This window comes from Harpegnathos saltator, unplaced genomic scaffold (assembly GCF_003227715.2).
Source record: "Harpegnathos saltator strain DR-91 unplaced genomic scaffold, Hsal_v8.6 scaffold320, whole genome shotgun sequence".
NCBI lineage: Eukaryota > Metazoa > Arthropoda > Insecta > Hymenoptera > Formicidae > Harpegnathos > Harpegnathos saltator.
This window is the reverse complement of record NW_020230118.1, coordinates 341,788-362,423: the sequence shown is the minus strand read 5'-3', so window position 1 is coordinate 362,423 and position 20,636 is coordinate 341,788. Positions and strand designations below refer to the sequence as shown.

Here is a 20,636-nt window from a genome sequence, read left to right as displayed (position 1 = left end):
CATTTCTTCCAGGCACTGGACTATTTCTTGCAAGGAAAAATATTCAATTCTCAACAAGCTGTGAGAAACGCCTTCCGCAATTTCATCGCTAGTCGCTCTTCAGGTTTCTTCGCTGCTGGCATAAATAAGCTACCGTTAAGATGGCAAAATTGTGTCGACAATTTAGGCTCATACTTTGAATAGTTGTACTACTTCTACTAGTTTGAGACATAATAAACCAAACTTTTGGTTCGAAATCAGACATTTCATATTTAATAATCTAATATTATGTAAGTACGTATCTTGCCTTCCATTGTTTTTAATAGCTTTATTTTTAAACACTCTGATCTTTCTATTACAATATTATTGTATCTTTTAAACAATGTAAGTTATTAAAAACGAGGAAATACATTATCTCTTTGATAAAATATCATATTACCTTTTTATTATTTTACCTACATTTGCAATTTGTACAATTAAAAGATTATTGTACAATTAAAAGATTATGTAAAGATTATGTAAAAGATTATATAAAAGATATTAAAAGATTATGTAAGACAATTATGTAAAAAACATATTTAGTTCCGCATAGTTAACTCTTAATTTTGGTGAGATGATTTAATTTTTTAACTGAACTTTTAATCAAGTCAGTTGTTTAAGTAAATTTTAACGTAAACTTAGTTAATTTATGAGTCATTAACTTTAAAATTAACTTAATCTAAAAGAAAGATTAATTCATCCAACTCGGACTTGTTAGAATTAGATTAGAATTAGGTTAGAATTAGATTAAAATTGTAAGTTTCTCAGCGGAATCGCAATTGCGAATCTAATGTCATATGTGTTGTATGTTGAAAAATCTATAGCTTCGAAGTTTGTATTAACAGTTGTTGTTATTGCTAGAGACTTGCCTCAAGTACCTCTATTTAAATATTTACTACCCTTGGGCCTGAATTTAGAGTTAGATTTGAGCTTTTCAGTTGAATTATTCTATTTAGTTGAATTATTATTCGAGTGAGAAGAAGCAGTCAATCTCTTCGCTAATGCCTCGTCTATTGTCTTTGAGATAAAGTTGAAAATAATAATAATATACAACATTGCGATTGTAATTATGATACGACTGAGAGAAACTCACATTTCATTCTAAATTCAAATTTGAGCGTGTCATCTGAGCAAGTTCCAAGGAAAATATCTTGAACTTGGAATTAGATGTGAGTTTTTGGTTAAACCTACAGAATTGCACATAACACTGTATAAAGAAATTATAGACATGATGTCTCGTATATTATATAATCTGGCTGAAAAGCCCAGATCTGAAATGGTCTCTCAATTGAAATCCACATATCTCATTTGAGGCAAGTTTTAAGTAAGATATATTTTGGACCCAATTGCATCTATACAATGGAATATGTACAAAGTTACAGATAATATAATGAAATTACACATATAATTTGGCTGAGAAATTTCGGTGAGACTCTCGATTGAAATCCAAGCGTCTGATTTGGGATAAATTTCAAGTGAGATACATTTTGAGTTCAGGTTTGGACGCGAGTTTTCCAGTTAAGTTTACAAATTTACAATCACACGCATATTCTTCGATTGGGAGATTCACGGATCTGACTTAAAGTTTGAACCTAAATATGAGGCAGGCTTCAAGCACACACCTTTAAGGCTTAGTCTGCAACAGATAATTTAAGCTTTAAGAAATTGACCAATTACAGTCGAATGTTCTCCTTAATTCTGATTGTGATTGGTCAGTTTCTTAATGCTTAAGGTTTAAAGTGCTTATTTAACGTGATCGGAATTACCCAATTTACTTAAGGCTAGAAATTACAACTTAAATTGGTACCTTAAGCCTTAAGAAATTGATCAATCACAGACGACGTTAAGAAGAATATTCGACCACAATTAGTCAGTTTCTTAAAACTTCAATCATCTATTGTAGGCGAGGCCTAATACATGACGAAATTCAGATCCGCGTATCTCAGATACACATAAGACAAATTACAAGCGATGACTGTTGATACAAGCCATACTATCTCTCTCTCGTCGCCACGGATCAATAGACAGACCTCACGCGCCGCTCGACATAAGTCCTCAATCGAAGCGATTAATCGCACGCAAAGAGTTTTCGCATATTTCTCACGAAGCAAACGCGCCGTCCAAGCCGCGCGATCTCGCACATTTCCCTCGCTCTCGACGAGGAAAATGGCACCCGAGGAGATCGCACTCGTGAAGAAATTCGAAAGACGAGGCAGAAGCAGGTGCTCCCCAGGTAAAAGGTGCCTTTGACGAAACGTAACGCGTCGTTGTTATCGGCGCGCAGTCACGCTTTCCATTCTCGCGATTGCGAGCGGCTCCGATGTTGCGGACTAATATAACATGCGGACGAGCAAGTAATTAGGTCGTCCGCCGCGATATCCGTTAGAACGACGATTGGATAGCAGATTAATGCGTCCATTTAGAATCGCGGACAGCCGGCCGGCCGGCCGGCCGGGTTGCCTTGCAAGTCCGGATGGAATTGCAATCTCAATAAAGGGAATACGATTGTCAAATATCCGATACGTCTGGATACATATTCCCCGGCGCTACATGACCGCGTTGGAAACTCTCCTTCGCCCCCCCCCCCCATTGTCCCATTGTACGAGAGCAACGTTTGCCGCGTAGGAGTCTGCACTTGGACATTTCATACGAATGATATCGCAGCCACCGTGGGCGAAACAATCGCTAAAAGCGTCGGTCGACTCTCCGATTGTCCGCGACCGAGGCGATCGTTCGGCCGACACAACCGATCTCTCATGAAGCCGTGCTCGGTAAGTGATTACCGATGAAAGTGATAACGGAATCGCTAAACTCCACACCCGGTAGGGCCCGCTTGTAGGCGCGACACGCCTTGTAAGGGCGGCAGTTCGCCAGCAGTCGGCCTCTTGCCGATAAATATCTCCCGCACTCTTACAAACGCGCGTTCTCGTTCGAGCACGTGGCATCCGGTGCATATTCGAGCGCAACGTAGCAGAGAGAAACCGAATTGCAAAACTCCAATTTCTCCCGTAACCGCTCTTCATTCTCGTTCTCGAACAACGAACTCGCGAGCGAGCGACTCTCCGCTTCGTGCTCCGCATTTCCTATTCTCGCGCTCGCAATCCGTGCGCGAAAAGGCTCTGTGTGTGCGAGCGCACAGGAGAAAATGCCTTGAGATTTAACGGTAAACGGTTGTGTTGCGGCTTGTTATTTGTTTGTCGGTAATTATTTCGGCTCTGATCACTGAAGAGATATTCCCGATATTCACGATCGAAACTGACAAGTACGAATTCGAGGTAAATAATTTAAATTTGATTTAATTTTAATTAAATTTTACTTAAGAAATTCAATTCAATTTAAGAATTTACCTTGGGATCTAAATTAAATTGAATTTAAATTTCTTAAATTAAATTAAATTTAAATTTCTTGAATTTAAGAAAAATAAATTTTTTCATACTATATATATGGTGTCTCGTAATTCCATTATTCGTATAGCGAATTATTTCTTTATGAAAATTTGTCACTTTTTTTAGCGAAATTGTCGGGGCATCGATAGTTTCCAACATAAGAGCGATCGAAACGAAGCTTTTCACAAGTTAAGCTTCAAATCGTTAGTTAAGCGATCAAATAAATAAAATTTAATCCAATTTAAGAATTTGTATAAGCATCTGAATCCAATTTAATTTAAACTTCTTAAATTAAATTAAATTTACATTTCTTTGATTAAAATTAATTTAAGAAAATTAAACTTTTTCGTACTATATGTGATATCTCGCAATTTCATTATTCGCGTTATTTCTTTGTGAAAACTTGTCACTTTTTTTAGCGAAATTGTGGAGGCATCAATAGTTTGCGAGATAGGAGCGATCGAAGCGAGGCTTTTCGCAACTTAAGCTTCGGGCGATCAAATGAATAAAATATAATCCAATTTAAGAATTTGTATAAGCATCTGAATCCAGTTTAATTTAAACTTCTTAAATTAAATTAAATTTACATTTCTTTGATTAAAATTAATTTAGGAAAATTAAACTTTTTCGTACTATATGTGATATCTCGCAATTCAGTTATTCGTATAGCGTTATTTCTTTATTAGATTATTTATTAGAGGGGCATCGATAATTTCCAAGATAGGAGCGATCAGAACGGGGCTTTTCGCAAGTTAAGTTTCGAGCGATCGAATGAATAAAATTATATTCTTCGATGAATTTTAAGCGAACTCTGCATCAACAGAATCTTAATCTGAAGCTTGGCTTCAAAGATATGTTATGCTGAGGACTGAAAAGTTTATAAAAATAACGACTTTCCTCGGCAATTTCGCCAAAGGAAATTATCAAAAACTTTCATGAGGAATCACAGGCTCATTACTGTGTGAATAATGAGCGCGAATTTTTGCCCGTCTTAATACTACCCCTATCAATCCCGAAGAAAAGAAAATTAAAAAGCTTCGCTAAATATTCGCCTTAATGCAACGTGTACAATCGTGTACAGCCGCGACAGGCTCTCATTACCTTGAACTCTCTGGTAAAGCGTGCTTTGAAATTAATTACTTCATCCATACGTCCGTTCCACTCACTGCCGCTTCGTCATGAAATTATATTAATTCGCAGTCCAAATTGGCACGTTTGAAGTGACTCGAATGTTTGCGCGCGCGCGCCGCTGTTCGCCGCCGATGAAAGTATCTCTCGTTCCACATAACGATTAGATAAGAGCCGATCGGTGTCCCGAGCTCCGATCTGAATTCCCTTCTTTTTACGTTTCGTCCGCCTCGAGCGGTTCGCACTTACGACGCACGGATGCGACCGTAAACGGTAAACCGGTCCCCGCGTATTCGGTAAGCTTAGACCGTAACGATTAATCACTCCTAATGGAAATCGCTTGCACCTTCATTTGTATGGCCGGTACAATTTGTCAATATAATGTTACATCTTTAAGCATTAATATCAACTTACGTCCATGCTGCTGATTTCTTTTCCTCACATTCTCGGTTGTGTGAATGGAGTTACGTTTCTGTGAATGTCGCGAAAAGTTGGAGAGAAAGTGAAGAATATAAATATAATATATTAAATAATTAATTTGAATTTATCTTAACTTGCCTCTGTTGTTTAATCTTATTGTAGTTGAATTTGTTTATAAAATTATAGAAACATATACCGTTTTGAATTGTTTAGTTCATTGTTTTATTCAGAGACTCTGTAATTTAATTTAAACAAGAGAAGAGAGAGCAATAAAAATATAAATTTATTTAAAAACTTTATATTTTTAGTTCCTATTACAGACAGAACATGAATATAAGATATTAGATAATTAATCTTAATTTATCTTAACTTGGCTCTGTTGTTTGATCTCATCGTAGTTGAATTTGTTTATAAAATTATAGAAATATATACCGTTTTTAGTTTGTTTAGTTCATCGTTTTATTTAAAAACTCTATAATTTAACTTAAACAAGAGAAAAGAGAGCAATATTATATATATATATATATATATATAGAAATAGAAATTTATTTACAAACTTTATACTTTTATCTCCTATCGTATGTTTTTAACAATTCATATTTCGAAATTCAAAGAAGTTTTACGATTCAGGAGCTTTAGCATATTATTATTAGAGCAATACAAAAAATTGTTAAATCGTACTAAAGCTACCAGAAACGTAATCGCATTTATCATATATCGACACTTTTGAAAAGAATTCATCTGAATTTTATTTTAATGTTGAAAAGTACACAGGGTGTCCAGAATCTTTTGGAAACGAAAAATTGTGAAGATTAATCAGATTAAACTGAAAAGAAAAGAAAAGTCACGTACCATTTTGCATAAATCGTAATAGTTAGTAAGTTATTAATGATAGAAAATGACCACATCTGGAAGCTCTTTTAATCGATAACTTGAAAATTTGCGTTATTTGCGAAATGGTAAAGGACTTTTTTGATCAGAATGACTTAACCCACAATTATATGACGGCTATTGTGTCTAGCGATAGATACGAGTGTATTGAACTTTGAACCCTGAATCTTGAACCTGCCACTAGCCTGTCACCTGTCACTTACCATTTTGCAAATAAGTATGCAAATTTTCAAGTTATCAAGTTATCAAAGAGCATCTAGATGTGCTCATTTTCAATCATTAATAACTTAATAACTATTACGATTTTTGCAAAATGGTACTCAGTTTGATGTGATTAATCTTCACAATTTTTCATTTGCCAAAAGATTCCGGACACCCTGTATATTCGTCTCTGTATCTCATCTTATGAGAATTAAGCGTTTTGCTTGCCTTACGCTCGGTGCCAGGTGAACGCAACATTAAATTCAAAGATCGGAGAAATTGCTCCTCTATAACCACCCATTTTTTCCCCCCTCATTTCCCTCCTTTTCTTTCTGTCTTCGATAACCATTGGATAGATCGCGGTTCATTGACCAAGCAGTAGGCTATCTTATTGCCGATTGATTTCTTCCGGAAACCTGTCAGTCCTGCCCGGATGAATTACGTGAATTCGGATTGATATTCCGCGCACGTAATCGCGTGAAATCCGATTGGAGAGCGTGCGAAACGGCGGTCAGGAAGCGCTTGCACGAAAAGTGAAAATTCGTTAAAAAAATCGACCGCAGAGCGCGCCATTCAGGAAAGTTCTTCCCCGTTGTTGCGCAACGGCGTTTCGTTCGCGCTGATAAAGCAATCACGTCGCATCCGACGGTGTTAAGCGGCCGTCGACTTTTAACGACACGTGGCTGCGTCGTTCCAAGGATCCAAGGAGCCGACGCGGCGCGATCGCGACGCGGACTAATAAATCGGGATCGTTCCGACCGGTGATACGTGTCGAAAGATCGCGAAAGAGGCGAGTCGCGAGAGCTTGCGCTGTACGCGTAACTTCGCTAATCGATCGCCTTCATCGAGTCGCGGCCGCATCGTGCCGCGGCATCTCGGCTGGATACAATGATCGCCACCAAGTAGGCGGACAGTGATCGACCGTCTCGCGGTATCCGCGGAATATCCAGTCCGATATTTTCCTTGGCGACTAGAAGCTGTCGGTGAAAGGATTTCGAAAGGATTTTCAAGCAGAAGGATACGCGATACTTGCAAAAGTACAATTTCAAATTACGAAACGAACGAGGGTGCCCGCCCGCCCCGTCGATCTCCGCGCCGCAGGAATTCACTTATTCGCGCACGCGCGCGCGTGCGCCTTCGCTATCGCGGCCATAAACCCCGCAGATATAGACTGGCTATTGCCATTGTAGTTTCTGCATCACGGCCTTCACGTATAAAATGACAGAGCTACGTATACATAGCACACGACCGTTTCGTCTCCAATGAACGTCTAGGAAAAAGTTATGTGAGTAAATGCGACAACTTTTTCCGGGATTGCTCGTTGATTGACGCGGTTCTTCCTGTGCGTACACGGCTGTCATTTCATGTGCGATTGCCCTTAGATACGTATAAAAAAAGATTAGACAGAGTGAAAAAGTACCTTGTAGCATTTTTCTCTACTGAACTTTCAGCGCTCGCGGTGATTTTGCGATAAAGGTAACCTGTAACGTAATCTTAAGGTAACAATAATAATTTTCTTTTCGCTTCCGGAATGAAACTTCTTACAAAAATAGGTAAGAGCTTATAAGTTCCTTTTAATTCGTATTGAGCTACTTGAATATTTTTTATGTAAAATTACTCCATGCTAAAGATATATATTATATTATAATTATACGCTGAATTTGTTATTTCGAAATCTTAGCATTTGAAAAATTTTTCACTCGTATATTTCTTGATAGGATAAAAATATATTTAAAAATATTCTCTTTTGACATTAAATTACATAATCTATGTGGAGTTAAATATTATGATAAAAATATTTCATTATTTTTATGACAAAAAGGTATTTTCTATAATAACCTCAATCTTACGTTTTGCACGATGATATGATGATCATACATGTCTTGCGTACCATTTCACAATCATGTTATACACATCAATCAGAATGTACCACTATATAGTATAGGTCAAGTATGCGCAGAACATATTTCCGGTCACTCATAGAGCGGCAGGTACGCATTTCTCTTTCTAAATTCCTCCGGATAACCTCTCATCCTATTTACTGCCAGTTCATATTTATAATGATCGTGACGAAATGGTTTTTCAAACGCGAGGGACAAACAGTGTTGAACATCGCGGGAATGCTAAAGTGGATGATGAATTCGAAAAATGTTGATAACGTGTAGACAATCGTTAAAATTTTATGCCAAATAAATAAGCACCAACACGATCACACTTTCCTTTCTGCATTTTTTGTACATATATTACGTAAACGTGTGTTACTATGTTTTCTTATATTTAGCAGGACATAATTGTATGCATATATATAAAAATATCCTTTTTTTTAAATTCTTTTAAATTGTGAAGTTATAGCCTTGTTGCTCTTTGAAATTTTCTTGAACGGAGTAAATACGTACATTCAGTACGTACAAGCTGCAAAACTTTTGTACGAAGTAAATGCATATTTATGCCAATAACTAACAATTCGAGATGCCAATTTAGAAATTATTTATTGTTTTCGTCATATATTGAGTAAAGCTTCAATTAATTTTTATAGATATTTTTATATTGCAAGAGCATTTTTAATTCTGCGCAACCAGTACGACGTAAACTTTGTAGAAAAAAATCAGTATTTTGTTAATGAAAATCTCAAGTAGAGCAACTTTGATCGATTGAGATTCTGATTGGCCAAAATGATAAATATTAAGATCGAATAAATTATGATCACATATGACGATTGTTTCAATCGATTGCTTTGTAACCGATTTAATCGACTTTGATCTAATTTATTACACATCGATTAATAATTAATTTCATCAGTCTACGACTAAATTATTTATAAATGCGATTGATTGATTTTATGACCGTTGATCCACCGATTATTTTAACCAAGTCAAATTTTAAGCGACCAGTCTTCTCAACATTGCAAACGATCACGTCGACGGATAACTCGCGTCGCGTCGATTAAAATTAAGTGTGGATTGCTTTCTCGGCGCGCGCTCGCGCGTTGCACGGATTCTCCTTTCACCTTTCGTAGTATTCGCACCCGGTCGCGCCTCCGGTGATAGACGCGAAAAGAGTCGCGTGTGTTTCCTGCGAGACGTCGCCCCATTGCCCCGACCCAGTTCTCATAATTACCCGCGATCATATTTTTCGATGTATCCGTTCACTTCGGGAAGCCTTAAACTCCTCTTTCTCACGTTCGCGAAGACGCTCGGCAGATTAGAAAATACTGATAGGGAACGATGACGGTGATGTATTGGCTCATGCGAGCATCGCGTTTTGCCTTCCGTGTTGTCGACCGCGAGATTACGATACGATTCGAATGGACGAGCCGCTTCTTGCTAGCGGGATCCAAGTCCATTTTTCTCCTCGTTTCTGTCTCCTTTCGCATTGATTCGCGAGCATGGTGGTCAGGTCGATTTTCTTCGGCATTTACAGCCTCATACCTACACCTACGAGTGCCGCTACTTTGCTTTGGAAATTTAGTGTGTTATTTTGATAGAAGGATAAACCGACATATATAGTATTTCCAAAGTAAGATAATATCTTCAAGATTCAACTTGAAAGGTAGTTTCAGCAAAGAAAGAATTGAAATTTTTATGATAATTTAGCATTAATTAAACTAATTAAATTAACTAAATAGCAGCAAAATATTTCATCAAGTGTCGTATGGATGAATAAATCGAAATATTGTTATCTTTGAAAATATTATACGTGCCAGATATCTGCTTATGAGAACTCGCTGAAACTTAAGGGGTTAAAATCGCCTTCACTTTAAGGTGCTGTGAAGACTGTTTCATTCACTACGCGGCATGTTTTGCCTCATTGACTTCTGTTGATTACTCACATCCTGGGATCAACTTGGAACGGTCTTAGATATAAGGTCAAAGTATGAGTATCGTCTTTGGAACTTTGTAATAGCAACCCCTTAATAGAGTCCTGCAGATGCAGTCTTTAGGCTGAATTCTCATTGTCCGTCTAAAGAGCGACAAGCAAGAATCCATCAGTCTCCCATCAAAATCCCCTCTGATGAGGATAATTAAGACGGTGACGAATATTCATCAACACACAAGCATCGAAGAATATTTCGACGGAGGATCAACGAGAGCTCCCGTCTGCTACCATCTAGACGGTCACTGAGAATTCAGCTTCATCAAGCCCAGTTCATCGTATATTCGACTCGCCGCGTATTTACTCACACTTGATCTCCCCTAGTCATCCGACGAACGGGCGAGAAGAACGCATTGAGTTACGATACCCTCGCCCTCTGCAGGATTTTATAAACATTCTCGGTACCATACCAATAAACAAGGTTACCATACCAATAAACAAGGGCGACCGGGCCCAGTCGTGCAATTTTCGCCCTACCCTTTGCGGACAACAGCTCAGCACGCGCGACACGTCCGAGATCGCCCAGGCCGCGGTTCCGTTACATTGTACTCACCTGTTAGACATTCTTCCACCACGTTGCGCTCCACCGTAGCTGGGACTTTGCACGATGATCCGCGATCGCTTGGAACGACGAGCGGCGAGCGACGAACTCGAATCGGGGTTGGCGAGAGCGCCAATTCTCTCTTTCTCTTTTCTCTCTCTCTCCCTAGCTCCCTCTCTCTCTCTCTTTCTCTCTCTCTCTCTCTCTCTCTCTCTCAGCGAGCACTCTTTCAACACATGCGATACGTGACGAACGAACGAACGATCGGATGATGGTCGAGCCGGCGATCAAACTGGCACGATGTTCAAGCGACCCGGCCAACGTCTCCTGCGTTTTCGGGGAGACTACTCTCTGCGGTGGTGGTGGCCAGCAGCACAAACGTGTCGGCGATTTCCTCGTGCTCGTGCGTCCACCTCCTCGCTCGCAGGGGTCGTCCAGGAAGCTCGCAGCTCTCGACCACCACCGATCTCCACCGGTCTTTCTCTCCCTCTCTCCCTCTCTCACTCCTTCTCTCTCTCTCTCTCTCTCTCTCTCTCTCTCTCTCTCTCTCTCTCTCTCTCTCTGCCGGGTGCTTGTTCCCAGCGACTACTCGCTGATCGACTACCTTAACTGCGCTACTCGCGACGCTGTCCTACCTTCATAGCTGCATAGTTCTTTATCGAGGCGCGGAGTGTGTGCACCCGCCTGGTGGTGGAAAGCTCCCTAAAAGCGTGGTGGTGCTGACTCGTGGAAAGGAAACGAGCGTGGCTGGGAGGGGCGGCGGAGTAGGGGGCCAGGGGCAAGGGGGAGAGAGGCGGGAGAGAGAATACGAGAGGTGGAGGAAAGTTATCTTACCTTACATTACCTCGCCAGGTGAGCGAGAACCACGAGGAGTTAACGGCGGACGACGACGAAGGTGAAGGAGGAGGAGGAGGAGGAGGAGGAGGAGAAGGAGGAGGAGGAGGAGGTGGGGGAGGGGAGGGGGAGGAGGAGGAGGCGTAGCTCCCGCGTCCACGTCTTACTTTCCTTTCTCTAAACGAGCCGCGCACGGCTGCTGCCCTCGATTCGAGACATCGATTGTGTCCCGCCGGTCTCCGAAATACGCGCCGGCCGCCGAAAGTGCTGTCCGCTCGACAAATCCGACGACGGATGCTCGCTTGCCTGCTTTCCTTCGTTCTTTCGTTCTTTCTTTCGCCCGCCGCTCGTTACATTTTGCGAGAACGACGACGTATCGCGGCGGGGATACTCGGCCACGCGATATCGATCAATTATCGCCGTGACGGCTTTCGACGATCTTTTTTGCGGGCCTCTTGATGTTTGCTGAGTAACAGAGTCGCGAGAAAAAGAGAGAGAGAGAGAGACACGCTTCGTAAATTCGTTCCTCATCAAAAGGAGGGATACAAGAGAAAAGGAAAACAGATCATACGAGATCGTGCACGGAGAAGAAAGATCGGTTGAACGAAGGATGAATGGACCAAATTGCTGACAATTGCACCTAGTGTATCAGCTGATACGGGTTCATGCGCATATGCTAGATACCTGTCCTTGTTCTACATTTTATACATTATCGATTATAACAAGTTCCGGATAAAATTGAAAGCCGCAGCAAATGACGCAACATCAGAAACATGCTGCTAACAACGACAGTGCGAACAATTATTCGCTCTTGGAAGTTGATAGTCGATATCACATGTTCGTATCTGTTAGATCTATGCAATTGTCCCCTAACCTCAAAACTAAACTCTCAACAAAAAAGAAAAAAGAAGCAAAATTAGCCTGCTGCTGTGTCACTAAACGATACTTCAGTCTCTGAGTGCTTCACTTTCTGAGAAAGTATCAGTGAATTATATAAAATCTGAGATCCTAAACATTTAAAACCTTCAACAAGATCAACTTCGTGCACTTAGCTCAACCCGTATATTTCCAACTAATTGATTTATTGCCACGTTATTGTCACATTAACCGTCTATGTGGCACATTTGTTTTTACCTGACGGGTTTCTGTAAAATCTTGCACTTTTATGTTTTCTTGAGTCGCTGATCACGAACCCGAAGTCAGATTTCAAAAATTCAAAATGGCAGATCCAATATGGTTGCCATATAGGGGTAAATTAGTGTAAGTCCAAATAAATGTAGATCAGACACGCGATAAAAGTTTTTTTCAGATCGTCATTTTCATCATCATGAATTTCCTGCCAGATTTACAAAAATCATTTCAGTGATTTGTTTATAAAAAAAATCTAGCGTGCGAAAAATTTTGGAGAAAATATGTATTACTTTTCTGACACGTGTGTGAAGAGAATATTCGGGAAAATTTTTAGCCCCTAATCTTAGGTACTTCTCGAGAGATTAAATTTCTTTTTCTTAAATTGCTTTCTTCAGCTTCATTTGTTTATAGATTAAAAATTTACGAATTAAAAAATTATAATTAAAATAAATAGAAATCAACAATCGGATACAGCAAACCATGAGAAACCCGTAAGTCAAGTATCGATACATCAGAAAAATGTGAAATCGCGCTTATTTCCATCGAAACAGTACGTCGTAAAAATGAAAGGGTAAAAGCTGCTAAGAAACTTACCACTGTGCCTAACACATGAAGGGTTAACTCCCCGCAGTCCCTCCCCGTGCGTATGATGCTGCTCGTTCCCCGGGGTACTCGACGCTCGCGTATCTCCCGTTCGACGACTCGAACGATCATCGGCCGTCCGTCCGTCCGTCCGTCCGTCTCGCTATCGTCATCGTCCGCTTCATCTGCATACAAATTAGCTTGCGTAACTTCGCGGATAAAGCGGATTCGCGGGTATATCGGCGCATTCGCGTCGTCGGCATTCTTCGGGCCGCTACATTTTCGCAAAATTACGACAGCGCGATGCGCGACGGCGCGGAGGCAGGAGGAGAGGCTGCCGAGGTTCAAACTAGAGACACGGCATCTGTTACGTAAGTCATCTCCGCGCTTAGTCCCCATTACATAAGCCTATGAAAGTTATACCAGATATAATATACGCCAGACGTTATAATTAATTGCATAATTGATTTGTGTGTGCGCGCGCGCGCGCGCAGTAGCTTCCCGTGATCGGCAGGGCGACCGAGCGAGTAATTTACGAGATCCCGTTCATGCGGCGTCGCGCGGTAATTAGTTCGCTTGGTATGCGTGTCCGTGTGTGTGTGTGTGTTTGCCGTGCGCTCGCGCGGTGTTTCGCTTTTTTTTATAAATTCGAGCGTTATTGCGTCGGTCGATAATGTTCGGTTGTCAGCCGACAGAATATGGCGTGCGTGATAACGCAACGGGATTGAGAAAGCGGATTGTACACGTAAAGCCGGCCATGGCACCGACTTTAGTCTGTCTCGCGACGCTTTTAGTCGCGGAATCGAAGCGCCGCGAGAGAAGGAACGAGCGACGGCGACCCCGATGACGAGAACTCACGCGCCGTACATTTTTATCTAATTAAAACACGTTTAGGTGTGCCATTGTGGCGGCGAATGACGCGGCGAGGGGACGACTTAGAGAGAAAAAGGGAAGGAGAATGACGTGTGTTAAATTGTTCGCCTCTGATCGGCATGGAGGGAGTCTGGATTGCGACTGAAACGTTTATCATTTATATGAGATCCGGTAACATGTGTATGCGTGTGTGCGCTTGCATTATTTTTTATAATTATATTTATAATTATATATAAGTATAATTATAATTATACTTTTCTTATATCGGGTTTTTAGTGGGCTTTAATGGGTTAATTATATTTTATGACTATATTATTATTAGAAGTGTAATTTAGTTTGGAAGGTTTTTTCCTCGAAAATTGATTTACTTAAACAAGATAATGAATGAATACCTTGATCAAAATATTTTCCTTCGTTTTCTACAACTTTTTGCCATTTTTCTGGCAAAAGATGGATTCCGCGAATATGAAAAGATTCTGCTTTGAAGTTGATGCAATTTTCAACAAATTTTCGCACTTGTTCGAAATTATAAAAAAAAAAGTAACCTCTAGAGCTTGTGTTGCATCGACCGGAACAAGTGATAATCGAATGGAGCAATGTCTGGAGAATACGCGGGCTGCGGTAGGACTTCTCATTCCAGCTCTACGTTTGCTTTATTGCTGATAGTGCAACATAAGGTCGAACATTGTCGCGAAGAACGATCACTTTGCGCCATTTATTCGCAATTAGCGATCGTTTTTGCTCGCCAATGCTCGCTTCAATTTGTATAATTAAGGTAAATAACAATCGGCGGTGACAGTTTCATTCGGATTTAACAGTTCATGGTACACAACACCTTCTTGACCCCACCAAATACACAACAATACCTTTGAACCTTTGTGAATATTGCGCCTCGAAGTGGATATTGCTGATTGGCCTAAATCATCCAGCTATGATTTTTTTCGTTTGGAATTATCGAGATCTATTTTTCATCTTCAGTAACAATTCGATATAAAAACTCTTCATTTCTTGTCTGGCGATCAACGAAATGCAAATGTTCAACCGGTTCGCAATGGCATTTTCCGATAATTGATGTAGGACTCATTTTCCTTCTTTGTGAATCTTTTCCATATCATGTAAACGTTTAGTAACTGTTTTAATGCTCCGGTAAGTTCTGAAGTGAATTGTGCTGGATTTTCGACCAATAATGCTTGCAAATCTGCATTTTCAGGTTTTTTTGGTTGTCCTGGGCGATCTTTATCGTTAATTGAAGCAACCACTTTTGAATCATCTAAATCAATATTTACCTGTCTTAATCGACGGAGCATTATTACCACAAGTTTCTTTCAGAATTCTATGACCTTCAGCCATCGTTTTCTTCTGATTAAAAAACAAAAACGACGCACGTCAAACATGCTTTAGAAAGCTTCATTTTTAAGATAGTATTACACGAGGTAGTAGTAATAGTTTAAGATAATAGTAACACGATTTTTACTGCGCCTATTGTTAGTAAATGACTAAATATCATGGATTAATATTAAAGCATTAAGAAACAATAGCTGTGATTGGAATGTCTCCGACAAAACTGACATTAATGCCATCTCTTGCAAAACTCTCAAAATTAAATCGCATTCCTAATATATTAAGGTGAGAATTTTTCACCGTGAAAATTTTTCACAGCCGCTCCTTGCCGCAAAGGTCGAGGAATGGTCGTTATTTAACGATTTTTCAATTTTCGGCATTACGCATCTCAGAAGTTAAATCCCGGATTAAAATCCCGTTGATGCGATGTCCGCTTATGGTCAACCTAGGAATATAATCTTCTTACTCGTTTGGTCGTTCGAAGCTTAGCTGGCGGAATCTCTATCGACGCCTCGGTAATTTCGCTAGGAAAATACGTCGTGTTTCTATGGAAAAATAACGCGATGTAAATGGCGGGCTCGAATTACCAGAGACTCTGCATACAATACATTATAGCTCAAGGTACCGGTTACTTTTCTTCTCTCTCTCTTACGAGCCTCTGCTTAACGACTCTTGTACCATCAACTCGCTTTGATTTTTTTGGCGTAATATAGTGGAAAGTAGCCTTTCGCGGTCTTTAAATCGACTTTTATGTCAAGAGCTGGAGTTTTGAAACGGCGACGGAGGAGGAGCGCTCGCGTTAGAACATTTTTGACGTCCGCCTTTCACTCTCCTTCTTAACCCGAGAACTTTATCATCGTATATAGAGCACATTTCGAGAGGATAGCACTTACGAAAGAGAGATGTTTAGAATGTATCGCCTCGGGCGACGTGTATGTACACTGTCTTCATTCCACAATGAAGCGGCCCGATGTACGCGTGTACGTGCACGCACGTTCATAAACACATCGTCCGTCGCGCGAAAAAGTATCGAGATATTTAAGACGAGCAGTCTACGATGCATAACGAGGGCAATTAGGTCCGTCCGTCAACGGCCGAAACTGCAAACACATCTCACGGAGAATAATTGCGTTTTCGGCTCGCGAAAAGGATCCGCCGTCTCGCGCCGTGATGCAAAACTCATCAATTAAGCTCTCGCGCGATCAGCTGGACATCATACGTACGTATGTGCAAACAGCGGACGGCCCAATCGTCCGTAATTGCGACTGTAATCGGCACGGGATTAAATTGTCTTAACGGTACACGGGAATACCTCTTATGTAGCTAGCAATTTCCTTTTCCCGATCATTTTACATCCCGTTCCTGCGACCTCGTCCACGAATAATAAATAATTCAACCTGCTGAACGGTAACTAGCGTCCTGTCGACGTGCACGCGTGTGCGTGTGAGAGGCCGATAAATAAGAAACCGAGCTGCAACGTTCTGGAAAAAATGCTCACCAGGCGAGATCAGTATGTATAATAGTTATGATAATCGTCGTTTTTCTTTCGAATAAAAGTCCACATTGAGAAGACAAAGAGGCTAATGCTGCTAAAATTAAAGGAAACAATAATTTAATGATGGATAGGGCTCACCCGAGACGTTCCACCAGATCCCAAGTTTTATCCTAGAATTATACCTAATAATAACCTAGAATTATACCTAATAAATAACCTAGAATTATAGTCACTTTTGGCGTCGCGAGTATCTTCTAGTGTTGTCGTAATCAAAAAGTAGTAGTATGACCAATAAAAGAAACAAAGATAGTTAAATAAGAAACCGAGGGTAAATTTTCAAAGTCACCTTTAAAAGGCAACTGACTGTCGCTAGTTTGTTTAAAAGTTATATACAAAAGAAGTACATAAATACGAGGTAGATTTCCCACATTGTATACATAGAAAAATAAATAGGTACTCTGCGCCCTCTCCCTAAAACTAAACTAACCTAACACAATCTATATCATTGCGATTGGTAAAAATTAAATTAGGTTAGGTTATTTTAATGTGGAGCGCACATGATGACTCAGCAAGGTCAAAGTCAAAGTCACTGGAACTGACTTCTCTAAACTGAATAATTGTCTTCTTTTGTTTAAAATTTTTTGATAAAAAACCAGCGATGGTTAAAACTTTTCAAAAATTACTTACAAGGAAACGGTCGGAACTGTCCCTCACCGATTTTAATGGGCTTCGGATATGTTGTAGAACAACAAAAACTATTAGACACGTATTTTATTTCATGTGCGTATCTCAAGGTTTAGGGGGTGAAACAACCCCTCGAAAAAAACTAACATTTTCATTTTTTGCGAATATCTTCTAAAGTACGAAGCATATGAAAAAATATTTCCTATAAAAGTTTCATAGTACTTTATACTGTTTGCAACGGTATATTCAGATTTTTCAAAAGTGTCAAAATTTTCAACCTCCCCCTCTACTCATTAATTTTACAAAATTTAAAAATTTCACAAGGACAAAAATTAAAGAGCACTTGATGCCGAATCCATCCATATATAATAATACAATATGGTTATGATTAATTTTTAGAAAAATGAAATGATATCATGCTATAGCCGTCGCGCTGCAGATAGGTGTTGTGTTATTTCTTTCCAGTTGCGCTGTACTCAATAATTGTCTCTTATGCATATTTCCTCATACTATATAATGTAAAAGAATTAATCTTAATGACGCGATACGCAACTTATTACACGAAATAAAGATGTTAGATATGATGTTAGAGATGAATGTGCATATACAGTATGTCTGATTCAAGTGGATACGCTTAAGTATTTGTGATAAAATTAAGAATACAAAAAATTGTTTAAACAAAAGTTGTTTGGTTTGAAGGGGGACATAAGACAGCGAGAGCATTTTGTTTATAGATGGCGCCACTTTCGAGATATTCACTGATTATTAATTCTCTTAAATAGACATCCCAACTTTTTATTATTGTTTATTATTATTACAATACATCATCTTTTTCAACTAGAGATGTGTGAATCAAGAATTTCTATGTCGAATCGAATCGAATCGAATTTCACTTTTTAAATTCGAATTCGAATTGAATCGAATCTATGAAATTTCACTCGAATTCGAATCGAATCGAATCGAATGAAATCGAATTTAATCATCAAAAAATTTAACATGACTATTAAACATGCAAATAATAATGAAAGATTTTAATATGAAAGGAAATATTGATATTGTAATATCATCTTAAAGTAAAATATATATTTAAATATTTAAAGTAATTTATAATTAAGTTATTAATTATAAGTTAAGTTAATTACAAGTTAGGGGTTCAAACGTACAGGCCCAGATGGCCCATTTTGTAGCTGATGTACACAAACGATAATGTATTTGATTCCTATTCATATTATTCAGATTCGAATCATAGGGATTCGGATTCGAATCAAATCGAATTATATTAGATTCAATTCGATTCGATTCGAATTCGAATAGTTCGCATATCTTTATTTTCAACCAATTAATTTGAACAACTTTTGTCTAAAACATTTTTTAGTTACCTAATATTTTTTGAGATACTTAAGGATAACTTGGTAACTTTTTTAATATTTAACTTACGATGACTCGCTAACTATTTGTTGGAAGAGAAAATAGTACTAGACTTTTTTACTTTATTTGGTCTCAAGAACATATTGGTACAATAATGCCCTATCTTTTGTTAACTTATCGATCTTTGGAAATTTAATTGATCTGATTTTTGTTAATTTGATAATTTTGAAGTTTCCTATCTTCATATCTTTGGTCACTCGGCAAAAATTATTGAAAGTTGATTGGGATGTGTTGCCACATCCACCATACAATCCTGACCTTGCACCATCAGATTAATATTCATTTCATTCTTTGCGAAATTTGTTAAATGGTAAAAGTTTCAATAATAATGATAATGTCAAATCACACTTGGTTCAGTTTTTTGCCGATAAAAACCAGGAGTTTTATGAACGTGGAATTAAGACGCTGCTTGAAAGATGGCAAGAGATTATTGATAAAAATGGACAATACATTACTGCATAAACTTATTTCGTTCCATGAAAAAATTGTCTTTTATTTTCTTAAAGAATCCGCAATTACTTAGTTAGCAGACCAATATAACGCCACGCGACTATTGTTACAAATTAGCAAACATTCCCTCCTCTCGGTGCAATAAAGGCGTGACGTTTCATCACGCTGGCCGTTAGATTCACGCTTTCCGCAAAATCACCCCGAGTGCACGAAGTTCCAGTTGTCAAACCGACGCGCGAGTGCACATCGTGTGCCTGTTTCGGACTTGCCCAATAGCGTGCCGTCATTCTAATGAATATTTACTTCGCGCATGATCACCCGCCGGATCGTTCTCGTCCAGGTGGAAAAACGTCTACTAATCCGTAATTACCACGTTCTCTCTCAACCGCGATAGTTGATAGAGGCCGCTGATAGGTAGAAAAACACCGCGCACACGTAACGATCAAGCGCGCGTGTGCGACGAAATCGTTCACGGACGGATTTATATGCCTTTAACAGGATGGAGAACAATTAAAAGATTGACGCAACCGTGGCGTTCTCGTGACTAATAAGTGGGGAAAAAAGAGAGAGAGAGAGAGAGAGAGAGAGAGAGAGAGAGAGAGAGAGAGAAAAGGAGAGGGAGAGCCGCGCGCGGCCAGCCGAACACCTTCGAGCGGGAATTTACGCGGTACATTGACTCCCCTTGCGCGAATAATGTATGGATGTGGAACGGGAGGTAAAGGTTGACACGCCGCCTTAGAGTTCGGCGGACCAGTTTTTACGTAAGCGTTCTCGGTCATTCTTTCTGCCTCTCCCTCTCCCCCCGCCGCTTCTCTCTGGAAACCGGCGAGAATATCTCAAATTCGGCGAGGACGAGGAACTCGGTAAGCCGCGACGACATTCACGAGTGAGACGTCCGAGACGCAGGCGGTTCGTAATTTTAAGCGACGGAGGGCTAGCTTGATCGAGTGCTGATGAGTGCGCGTATTTACATGATCATAGGGAGGGACGAGGTAGGAGCCACGAAACTGACTCCTCGAGTAATCTCACCTGGCTTCGCCTTCGCCTCGAGCGCGATCGACGGATGTCATCCTGCTGCCTTCGGCCTTTAATCCCTTTCTCTCTCTCTCTTTCTCTCTCTCTCTCTCTCCCCCCTCCCTCTCTCTCTCTCTCTCTCTCGCAGGATTCGGCATACGGTATTAACACAATGTGCAGACTGATGAATAATACTGGCGCGACCTGAATTACGTGAAATTAAAGGCCGCTATGCGATTATTTATGCCCGCGACAGGACAGATGCTCATACTTAAGGGGACGTTATTACAGGGGGGCATATCGAAAAAAAGTTACGTAACCGCATTGCGCAGGCGATATAAATATG

The 20,636-nt window shown here is 39.8% G+C and overlaps 2 protein-coding genes across 5 annotated transcripts in view; one reads left to right on the top strand and one right to left on the bottom strand.

Annotated features, from left to right (window-relative positions):
• cysu (peroxidase homolog) overlaps positions 1-10,924 on the bottom strand; it is a 52,698-nt gene extending 41,774 nt beyond the window's left edge. The window contains exon 1 of the mRNA XM_011146257.3: positions 10,471-10,924. Within this exon, the coding sequence (XP_011144559.2) occupies positions 10,471-10,481 (11 nt within the window). The 5' untranslated portion in view covers positions 10,482-10,924. The remainder of the gene's footprint in view (positions 1-10,470) is intronic.
• LOC112588865 (uncharacterized) overlaps positions 1-20,636 on the top strand; it is an 88,304-nt gene that overhangs the window by 42,612 nt on the left and 25,056 nt on the right. The gene's annotated exons all lie outside the window — the stretch shown is intronic.